The 11849-nt window shown below is 37.1% G+C and overlaps 1 protein-coding gene across 4 annotated transcripts in view; it reads right to left on the bottom strand.

Moving 5' to 3' along the window:
* Positions 1-11849, bottom strand: part of PPHLN1 (periphilin 1) — a 179548-nt gene that overhangs the window by 98041 nt on the left and 69658 nt on the right. For all 4 annotated transcript variants that reach the window (XM_010860759.1, XM_010860760.1, XM_010860761.1 and 1 more), the window contains one exon: positions 5497-5705. In XM_010860759.1, the coding sequence (XP_010859061.1) occupies positions 5497-5705 (209 nt within the window). The remainder of the gene's footprint in view (positions 1-5496; positions 5706-11849) is intronic.

Below are 11849 nucleotides of genomic sequence, written 5' to 3' on the forward strand. Positions count from 1 at the left end.
GTCCCATGAAATGGCCTGTCTCCGTCTCTAAATATAAACTCAGAGGGCAAGGACTGGATCTGTCTTGCTTGGCAAATCTTTTATGTAAATTTTTGTTGAATGATTTTATGAGTTTTGTTGTTCAGTTGCCAAGTTGGGTCCGACTCTTTGTGACCCTATGGACTGCAGCACGCCAGGCTCCTCTGTCCTCCACTATCTCTGAGTTTACTCAAATTCATGTTCACTAAATCAATGATGCTATCCAACCATCTTATCCTCTGCTGCTCCCTTCTCCTTTTGCCTTCAATTATTTCCAACATGAGGATATTTTCCAATAAGCCAGCTCTTCACATCAGGTGGCCAAAATATTTATGAGTACTGAACACAAATAAAGTAACTTTCAAGCTAAGAAACACTATTATATTTAGCATATAAGAAAATAGGTTCCTACTGTGTAATAAACATGATCTGATGGTAAAGCCTACTTCCATGTTCCCACTATTACTCTACAACTGCACAGAAAAGCCTTCTTTCTAAAGGCAGAATTAAATCTCTAAATTTTACTGGAATTTCAGCTATTATCCAAAAATTCGCATGGACTTCCAAATTCATTCACAGCAAAAGGTCTTAAGACGTGTTTTCTTTCTTGTTAAACTGAAGTTTAATAATAGAGTCTAATTTCCAAAGATAACTCTTCTCAAAATAGTATTTTTAATTCCTGTACATTTTCAGTTATCATGAAAGATGTGCTTTCAAAATTAAACACTGATTAATATTGTCTTTCTTTAAAATATCTTCCACTCTTAATAATGGCTGCTGATTTCAAGAAAATAAGGGGAGACTAGACCCAAAGTCGGAGCTATATAAAATCAGATACAGACCAATGAAAGCAATAAACCTGTCAATCTTCCACAGTAAGGACCTCTAAAAAATTCAACCAAAATGTCACACAGTGGTGGTGGCTTAGTCGTTAACTCGTGTTCGACTCTTGAGACCCCATAGTGTGTAGCCCACCAGGCTCCTCTGTCCATGGGATTTTCCAGGCAAGAATACTGGAGTGGGTTGCCATTTCCTTCTCCAGGGGATCTTCCTGACCTAGGAATCAAACCCGGGTCTCCTGCATTGCACGCAGATGATTTACCAACTGAGCTATGAGGGAAGCCCCAAAGTGTCACAGAGCCTGATTCTATGTGATGGTAAAGGCCGATTCTTTACCATCTGAGCCACAAGGGAAGTCCAAAAATACTGGAGTGGGTAGCCTATCCCTTCTCCAGGGGATCTTCCTGACCCAGGAATCAAACTAGGGTCTCCTGCATTGCCGGTGGATTCTTTACCAACTGAGCTATGAGGGAAGCCTGATTTATATGTGAGCATCACTGGTAAATTTGACATTAACCTGCAGCCAATGTTTAGAACAAATTAACAAAGAGTTTGTAAGTACATACAGGATCATCCCTAGGAATCACAACAGATTTTACACAACAAAGCAAAGCAATCTCTATGTTATTGTTTCCAAAGAGGAAATGCTTTGTGATTCTCAAGTGGAAAAGAAAAAAATATGGGGAATCACAACTGGTTGAGTAATAGCAAATGATTTAGATACATGGTCCACAGAGGGACGTACCTAGAGGTTTCTATATTAGGACTTATGCTACTCAAATTAATTATTAATGACTAATACAAAACATAAAGTATACTTCATTTATGGATAAAACAAAACTGCTTTTATCTGCTGTTGTACATAGAGTCACTAAAGAGATTTTAAGACCTTTATGGAAGAGAATTGTAAGCCAAAGTTAATTAAATGAAATACAGCATTCCTAGATTATTTTTTAATGTATTAACCACAAACAAACAACTGTACCTGAAAAAAGTATAAGCTGCAGGGTTTTTCTTTTTCTTCGTATTATTATAATATATGTGAAAATGGCCTAGATTGCAGTTGCCTGCAGTTTCAATAAAGGCCGGTAACACAATATGGTTGACAAAAGTTCACTTCTGGCATCACAACTTAAAAGGAATAGAAAGAAAATTAGGAAAGTAAAAGGTATGAAAACCATGTCAAATAAAAGGAAGCACTGAAGGAAGTATATATATTTAAATCTGGAAAAAAAAAATCAAAGAGATTATGATGGTACTTTTCAAATTTTCAAAAGATTCCAACATAAATAGAAATATCTTTATGGCTCTAAGAAAAATAATTAGTATTAAGTAGCTGTTACAAGAAGAGGTTTTAAATTATTATTTTTTTAATGAGTTATATAAAAACGGAAAGACTGGCCTGTGATGTAGAAAACTTCATGGAAAGTACTTTACAAAAAGTCTCCCATACCGATATGGGAGACTCTGGTGTTTTTATTAACACTGTTATCCTAAACAGAAGGTAAGTAGCAAGAGTATAAGATAGGAAAACAATGGGATTCATCAGAGAGAGGGGAAAGAAAAAGGAAATAAATATCTAAGAGAGAGCTGACAAACAGCGAATGTCTGGTTATATTACTCAGAATAAAAATAAACTTCAAGTAAAAATATAAATGGTATATATAACAAAACAATTTTAACTATAACAGTATAATAACAAGGGAAAAGGAAATGAGGCTAACCAGGACAACCTATACTGTTAACATGTAAATATGAACGATAATAAGGAAAAAAAATATTATCATATATCATAGTCACAGCTATGATCAGGTTAGTCCACTTAAGTTATGGGCAGAAAATTCTTAAATGTGAACACAAGATGCAGACAGTTTGATTTACAAAGATAATCAGCCTATGGTAGTATAAAGTTCCATAGGATTTAACTCAAAACACTAAGAAAAAATTTAATTAAATAACATGTATGGACATGTGTGCACAAAACAGGAAATAAGCAACTGAGATGAAAAAGTAACAATCATTGTGACTTATAATTAAGCACATAAGAGATATAGTAAATGCACAGAATTATGAATAAATAGTCATAAAATGATTGCCATGGACAAACTATTAATGATCATTAAAATCAGTAAAATTTCTCTAAAAAGTATGAAAAGAAGCAAAACATTATATGTTAAAAAATTAACAAAATGAGAGCATACGGAATAAGAAAATTATTTTTACCTGTTACTTACAGAAACATTTAAAATCTTTGTCAAAATGTCAATTTCCATTGGAAAACTAAATTAACCTACTACTGGTAAATTAGCCCAAAACGTGACTGATAATTGAAGGACCACATTTCTCAGCTCTTTTTTTAATTTTTTGAATAAACGCAAGGTACAATCAATATTTGGGAGATGTATATTTAAAGCAAAAACCAGTACCACAAATATGTAAAATAACAATTGCTTTTTCCATTTATTGTTTAAAGTAAGACTTCATTAACTTTTTGGAAGATTATCTCATGTAACTGTTCTGAAAACTGTTTAATGAAAGAAGTAAAGAAAAACATTGTAACAGTTCAGCCCCAATAGCTGAGGAATCAACCAAAGCAATCTGTAAAGAGAACTTTCCCAGGGGAAGAAAAAAACAACTTTTTTCTTGACTGAAGAACTTCACTTTCAAAGTTAAATGACTTAAGAAAATATACATGAAGGCATTAACAAAGTTGTACACTCTATTTCATTCAATTCACACCAGATTTTAGTCTCCCAATTTTCTGTTATCTTTCCGTCATTGCAAGATATTAAACCTATTAGACCTGTAAGGATGGGGAAAGCATATTAGAGACACACAGACTGGAGCATCACATTGTGGCTCCATATTGCATCTCAAGATTTTAGAGTTTTGGCCACTACCTACCAGACCAAATGCAGATTGAAGATATCATCCTAGAAATCTGTTTTAGAGGAAAAATGGAAGAAACAAGGCTAATTCACCAATAATTTAAACAACTTAACAGCTTCACTACAAGATCTAAGGAAGGATCTCCAGCTTCCACTTTACTAGTTTTGTTTAAAAGGCTTCAAATCTGTGTCTAAAGACACTGTCTTCCTCTTAACCAAATTACTAATAGATCTGGATTTAAGTCATACACATCTAAAAACATATGTCCCTAGAAGGTACCTGGCTAATTTTGGATATTTATGTCTGTGCATGTGAGCATACATTAGACTTAGAGGCTGTTTATCTCCTTGAAGGGTGAGGGGAGAGGAAGGAAGTGAAGGAAAGGAGAAGTTACCAAACTTTTAACACTGAACTCCATAGTAAAACTTTCAATTACCTGGAACTAGTCCAAGAATATTTTAAGCAATCAGGCATGTGTTGAGTCACTATAGTTGTTTTAAAACCTTCAAGTGGGATTCTTACCTTCTGCAAGGCCATTCATACACATATATCCAAAATATGTTTTTTGGAAGCCCCACTCTAACTATCTCTGGAAATAGCAGACAAGTGATAAACGTTTATTAAATACAGGAATCCAACAACAGCTACAATGGAGACAATCTAATGATTTTAAGCAAAGATTGTTAAACTAAAAATCTTATTATTTGAAAAAAAAGAGTTAAAAGGAAGGAAAAGAAAGAATAAATTTCTGATTTCTATCTGTTGGTTTATAATTCCTTCTACCTAGAAGATACTTCTCTAGTCGTACAAGTCTGAAATAAAAGATGAGTCCAAATGCCATTTCCTCCATGGCATGTTCTTCCATCCCCAGAGTGAGAATCTCTTACTTAGACCTGCTTATGTCATGTTAACTCATTTACAAAGTATCAAGTCTTACATCAAAGTTATACTTTACATGTCACATTTATATATTGATAAACTTGCTATTAGTTGTGGGAAAATACATATCCATTCTAATTGCTGGGTGACAGGGACACTGTTCTAATATAACATTCTGGGTACAGAAGGCATGAGGAACTGTATTGTGAATGAGCACAACTGCAGATGGTAGAGTCCAGAATGGTAATACAGGAACATTTTACCTAGGAAAGTTGCTTCATTTATTTATTCCAACCAATACTGAGCAACTGGGCCAGGGTGACATGCACTGAATGCCATGCATGTCTGGGGACTTCAAATTAAAAAAAAAAAAAACAAAAACAAATTGGAGGTTGGCAAAGAATGAATCGAAGGTAGGTTTTAGCTCTAAATTCTATAAGGCTAAAAAAAATAAATAAATAAATTCTGTAAGGCTATACGTTATATTCAGGGGAAACACTAATATTTTTCATGAAAAATATAAATTATCTCCCCTAGTGACAAAGGTTAAAGGAGGTTGGATCAACCCAGGAATTAGCAGAACATACAGGAGTGTATAACTCACCAACATGATTACAAACATACCTCCTCTACACAGATACTTCACTGAAGAAGTGAAATATCATGTGGACTGCAACTTGAAATGGTTCCAAGACATGTTATGACATTCGTTATACTATTCTACTTTTCTGTAAGTTTGAAAACTTTCAAATAAAGAGTTAAAAATAATATGTATATCTAATAACACATATAATGCTATCTGACTCGGTATATTCTGACTGTTGGAGGCTGCAAAAAAAAACAAAAAGGAGAACTCTTAAAAATACATACTTCTATGTTGAGACTGATGGAAAGAATAAGTTTTGCTTCTTTCTGGAGAGTAACTTCTACTGCTGACACTGGAGCCAGATCTGCTGTGTGGAGAATCCTTTCGGCCTACAGGCGATTCTCTGAAAAAAGGAGTGTTTCTTTTATGAGGTGACCGCTCTCTCACATAATAGGAGTTGAAACTTTTTCTTCTAAAGTTGTCTCTCATGTCCCTTTGAAGTAAAAATAAATAAGTTAATTATATCTTGTATTCTCTATACATAAGAACAAATAGCAAAAGATCTGATTATAAGCCACTCTTTATGTTGTAATTTTTGTTCCCTTTTTCTACAATCACCTACCTTCTGAAATCAGTCAATAAATGAAGCTTTATTAGTAACATATTTGGAATGCAGCATTTTTTTAGTTTGGTTAACCACATGGTTATGTGCAAAAGTTACTTCTTTTAAGCAAGCACAAAAATTTATACATGTGCAAACATAGTCATATAGTTTCTACTTCTGTTTGCTACTAACAACACACCACACCACTACTACTCTCTCAAAAACTCCTAGAAAATGCCAAAGATTGCCCCAGTGAGACAGTTCTTGGCCTATTATCCTCATCTAAGCATAGCATTCAACACTTTTCATCTGGTGCAATTCCCCACTACCCTGCCCCATGGTAATCTGGCAGCGTTTATAGACACTTTTGTTGTTACAATTGGAGAGGAGGGAATGCAACTGGTACCAGGATGCTACCAAAATGCTATGATGCCCAGAACAGCTCCCAAACATACAGAGTAAAAAATGATGCAATCCAAAGCGTTAACAATGCCAAGGTTGAGAAACCATGGTATATACTTATTAAATCCTTGCTCTCTGAGTTTATAACAGAGTGTTGCCCATCTCTAAATACCAACTTTTTGTATCACCTTTACTTATACAAGTTAAATTGCCTTATTAAGCAATATCATCAACTCAAAGCAGAAAGCAAGCCCAAGTAATAAAGATTTATAAAGCAAAACTATCATTAAAATATCAAAACAAATTAAAATTAATAAAACTATTGAGACACAAGTTTCTATTTAAAAGAACACTTGGAGTCAAACAGGTTTTAACTGAAGATTTAGCAAATACACCTCCATACTGAAATTAAAGAACATTACACTCTAGACAGAAGAATGATAAAAAGATGAGCCAACTGCCATGAAATTTCAAATGCTCAGAAAATAATTTCAGCATATTGACTGGTAGTCCTTAATATGTAACCAGATTGTTGTCATTAACTATTAATACCCAAACTATATTGTCTTTACAGATATAATGAAGCTCCTCTGTGCAGAAGTAGAAAGTAGTTAAAACTCATTACAATAAATGAACTCAGACAAAATATTAATACTGAAATAAGCCACTAAAACTATAGGAGTCATAGCAAAATCACTGAGAGCTGAAGTAAATAGCTATATATGTATTACACAGATTTTAGGAACTACCAGGGGCTGGGGACCCAAAGGTGAAGCACATACATGTAGCCCCTACCACTATGGAACTCTCAGGCGAGTGGGAGAGGCTGATACTAAATGTACAGATGAAATGTACAGCCAACAGTGTGTGCTGGGAGACCAGTTAGGAGCATTCTTAGTCCAGGCAAGAGGCAGTGGTGATTTGGATCAGGTGGAAGCAGGGGAAGCATCACAAATTCAACACATGCAAGAAAGCAGTGTTGTAGACTCAATGGGACAAGGTACATGTTTGACTTTTGTGTGTGAGAGATGGTGGATGCCAAGATGATATCAAATTCTGGCACAGTGGGTTACTGAAATGAGAAAGCAGACCTGAGAAATAGGTACAGAGCAGGAGAGCCACATTTAGATTCAATCATGCTACGTTTCAGATGCTCATGTTAACAGTCTGGTAAGCAACTACAGACACTGGTGACAAGACCAGAAGAGGTTTCTGGTTATAATTATAAATTTGTCTGTAAATAGGCAGTATTTAAAGCCTTTGGTATAGATGAAATCAAACGATAAAAAGCAGAAGGCCGAGAATCCAAAGCTAGAAAACTACCACACTGAGAAGGAAATGGGCTGTCTGAGAAGAATGAGAGTGAGAGGCCACAGGAACACGAGGGACAGGAGAGTAAGTGATCAGGGAAGGAAATGAAGAATGCTCCAAGAAGGAGAATAAAGATTTCCTACAGTGAGAGTCAATGAGCTCTTCCCGACAACTTACTCAAGAAATGGACAAGAACAAGGCAACATTCAGAGGAAAGACAGCCTGTTTTCTCTGGAGGGAAAGGAAAGACAAAACGCTGAATTACAGTTTCCTAATCCTGACACCAGATGGCAGTAAAATCCCAACAGCACAATTCAGAGCCATCATCAGTGGCTTGGGGTGGCCCAAGATACACATGGGCGAAGTACATGTCTGATTTTAAAATCTCAGAGCCGAATAACATCTCTCCTCTCCTTCACACCAACCTCTCCTATTGATCATCAGATTAAACAAAAACATCACAGTAGGCATCATCTACCAGAAGTACACGGTACTACTTTACCCAAGTCATTTATTCACATGCATTTTTATACATATTTTTTCATATCTATATATCTATGTCCCAATATATAAAAGGCACTATGGAGAATTATTCTGGCTCTAAAAAAGCTTAGTATCTAACTGTGGGGATGGGGAGAAAATGTTTCAGAAAGTTGTACTATTGTTCAGAAAAGAAGTATATATTAACAGATGAAAAACTGACCAAGAAGTCTTTAAGAAAAGTTAAAATTTAGATCAACAATGTCTAAGAGAAACATAATCAAGCCACAGATGATGTAGTAAGAGTTCAAAAGTAAAGAGAAACAGGTGAATTTCAGCAATATTTTATTTACTTAACCCAATATCCTCAAAATATTATCTACATATAATCAATATTCTAAAATTTAGTGAGATATTTTATATTCTTTTTCATCTTACATCTTGAAAATCAAGTGTGTATTTTACATTTACACAATATCCCAGTCTGAACTGGCCACATTTCAAGTGCTCAACAGGCACATTTAGCTAGTGGCTCCCATACTAAATAGCACAAATTTAGATGTTTGGGAAAAGCAGTCCAAGTTTCAAGAAAAAGCAGAGAAGGATTAAAGGATATGCAAACAAGAACAGTGAAAAGTTTAAAAGGCTATAACTGAAAAACAAAGGAAGAAACTTTCAAAAAGAGAAAAGATAGTTTATATCAAATATTGCAGAAACTGGAAGAGATCTTTGAATTTAAAACCTAAGAGTCACATGACCAGTGAGTGGGCTGACCAGTGGAACTCTGGAAACCAAATCAGACTATAAGAAACTCTACTAAAGGGATTAAACTATCACTTTTCTTCCAAAAAAAAAAGTTTGGCAGAGGAAAGAAGGAAGAGAATTGGGACAATGCTCTGAGAAAAGGGGCTTGTCTGGATACATTTGGAAAGTCAAAGTGAAAGTCGCTCAGTACAGTCCATGGAATTCTCCACGCCAGAAATACTGGAACAGGTAGCCTTTCCCTTCTCCAGGGGATCTTCCCAACCCAGGGATTGAACCCAGGTCTCCCGGATTGCAGGCGTATTCTTTACCAGCTGAGCCACAAGGGAAGCCTGAGAATACTGGAGAGGGCAGCCTATCCCTTCTCTAGCATATCTTCCCGACCCAGGAATCAAACTGGGGTCTCCTGCATTGCAGGCAGATTCTTTACCAACTGAGCTATGAGGGAATCTTGGATATATTTGGAAGCTGAAGGGAAAACGCTAATTTCTTATAGAAGGAGAAACTGATAATCCAAGACCATTTTAGGTAACTGATAAAGAAGGAGCCAAAAATCACCAGGAAAAAATGGGACAAGGGAACTAAGTAGAAGAGAACAGCATAAAGGAAAGAAGAGAGAACATGAAAGGACACAGAGGAAAATTCTCATTTCAAGAGAAGGCATGAGAAATCTCTGTTCAGAAGTTCTTTACCTCAGTGACACATTTCTGTTGTTTATGCCACAAAGGTGAAAGTCACTCAGTAGTGTTTGACTCTTTGCGACCCCATGGACTTCACAATCCATGGAATTCTCCAGGCCAGAATACTGGAGCGGGTAGCCTTTCGCTTCTCAAGGGGATCTTCCCAACCCAGGGATCAAACCCACATCTCCCACATTGCAGGTGGATTCTTTACCAGCTGAGCCACAAGGGAAGCCCGAGAATACTGGAGTGGGTAGCCTATCCCTTCTCCAGCGGATCTTCCTGACCCAAGAATCGAACTGGGGTTTCCTGCACTGTAGGTGGACTCTTTATCAACTGAGCTATCAGAGAAGCCCTAACATATTTCTAGAAGTCATCAATACAAAGTAAAGAAAGTAAGGACATGAACAGATGCTTAAGGCAGAATGGAAATCATTTGTCCTTTGGGGAAAAGTATTAATTTGAGCACTGTTTCTCAAAGTGCAGGTCCCCAGACCTGCATTGCAACCTTGAGAAGGTGACAGAAGTGCAAATTCAGGGCATCACACCACCTACTGAAGTGTGCAGACCAAGCGTTCAGGGCTTTAACAAGGCCCTCCAGATGAATCTGAGGCACATAAAACTTTGAGAAGGACTGAACTAGACAACCTCACTGACACGTCAGAGTTGTTTACATACAGCTATGGTATCTAAGTCAAGGACGCATCACTACGAACAAAGCTAGTGGTGTGATGGTATTCCAGTTGAGCTACTTAAAATCCTAAATGATGACACTGTTAAACTGCTGGACTCAATGTCAACAAATCTGGAAAAGTCAGCAGTGGCCACAGGACTGGAAAAGGTCGGTTTTCATTCCAATCCCAAAGAAGGGCAATGCCAAAGAATGCTCAATCTACTGCATGCATTTCACATGCTAGCAAGGTTATGCTCAAAATCCTTCAATCTAGACTTCAGCAGTATGTGAACAGAGAATGCCAGATGTACAAGCTGGGTTAAGAAAAGGCAGAGTAACCAGAGATCAAACTGCCACCATCCACTGGATCATGGAGAACACAAAGGAATTCCAGAAAAACATCTACATCTACTTCTGCTTCATTGACTATGCTAGCGCCTATGACCGTGTGGATCACAAAATGGTGAGAAATTCTTGGAAAAAGATGGGAGTACCAGACCACCTTACCTGTCTCCTGAGAAACTTGTACGCAGCTCAAGAAGTAACAGTTAGACTGGGACATGGAAAAGAGGACAGGTTCAAAATTGGGCAAGGAGTACAACAAGGCTGTATATTGTCATCCTGATTATTTACCCTCTCTGCAGAGTACATCACGTGAAATGCCAGGCTGGATGAATCATTAGCTGGGATCAAGACTGCTGGGAGAAATATCAACAACCTCAGATATGCAGATGATACCACTCTAATGGCAGAAAATGAAGAGGAACTCAAGAGCCTCTTGATGAGAGTGAAAAGGAGAGTGAAAAAGCTGGCCTGAAACTCAACATAAAAAAAAAGAAGATCATGGCATCCAGTCCCATTACTTTATGGCAAATAGATGGGGAAAAACTGGAAGCAGTGACAGAATTTATTTTCCTGGGCTCCAAAATCATGGCAGATGGTGGCTGCAACCATGAATTAAAGGACATCAGCTCCTTGGAAGGAAAGTTATGACAAACCTGGACAGCATATTAAAAAGCAGAGACATCAGTTTTCCAACAAAGGTCCATATAGTCAAATCTATGATTTTTCCAGTAGTCATGTATATGGATATGAGAGTTGAACCATAAAGAAGGCTGAGCACTGAAGAACTGATGTTTTCAAATTGTGGTGCTGGAGAAGACTCTTGAGAGTCTCCTGGACTACAAGGAGATCAAACCAGTCAATCCTAAAGGGAATCAACCCTGAATATTCATTGGAAGGACTGTTGCTGAAGGTGAAGTTCTAATACTTCGGCCACCTGATGTGAAGAGCCGACTCATTGGAAAAGACCCTGATGCTCGGAAAGACTGAAGGCAGAAGGGGGCGGCAGATGAGATGGTTAGACAGCATCACCGAGTCAATGAACATGAATTTGAGCAAAGTCTGGGAGACAGCAAAGGACAGGGGAGCTGGGCGTGCTGCCGTCCATGGGGCTGCAAAGAATCGGACACAACTTAGTGACTGAACAACGATAACAAGTCAAAAACAGTAAATCAGAACTCATGACAGAGGCACAACATTTTTCAATGATGACGATTCTAGGGTTTTGACCATACCAGTGGACAGCTACACAGAAGAGTTGAAAAACACAAGACTGATGTTAGTTAAAAGTATCACCAAATCAAAACAGAGAGGGATGGAGAAGACTGTGTGCCAGAAACTATAATAATCCAGAAACAAAGAATTTGCTGTTGTTCAGTCAGT

This window comes from Bison bison, unplaced genomic scaffold (genome assembly GCF_000754665.1).
Source record: "Bison bison bison isolate TAMUID 2011002044 unplaced genomic scaffold, Bison_UMD1.0 scf7180017864470, whole genome shotgun sequence".
In the NCBI taxonomy this organism is placed as follows: domain Eukaryota; kingdom Metazoa; phylum Chordata; class Mammalia; order Artiodactyla; family Bovidae; genus Bison; species Bison bison.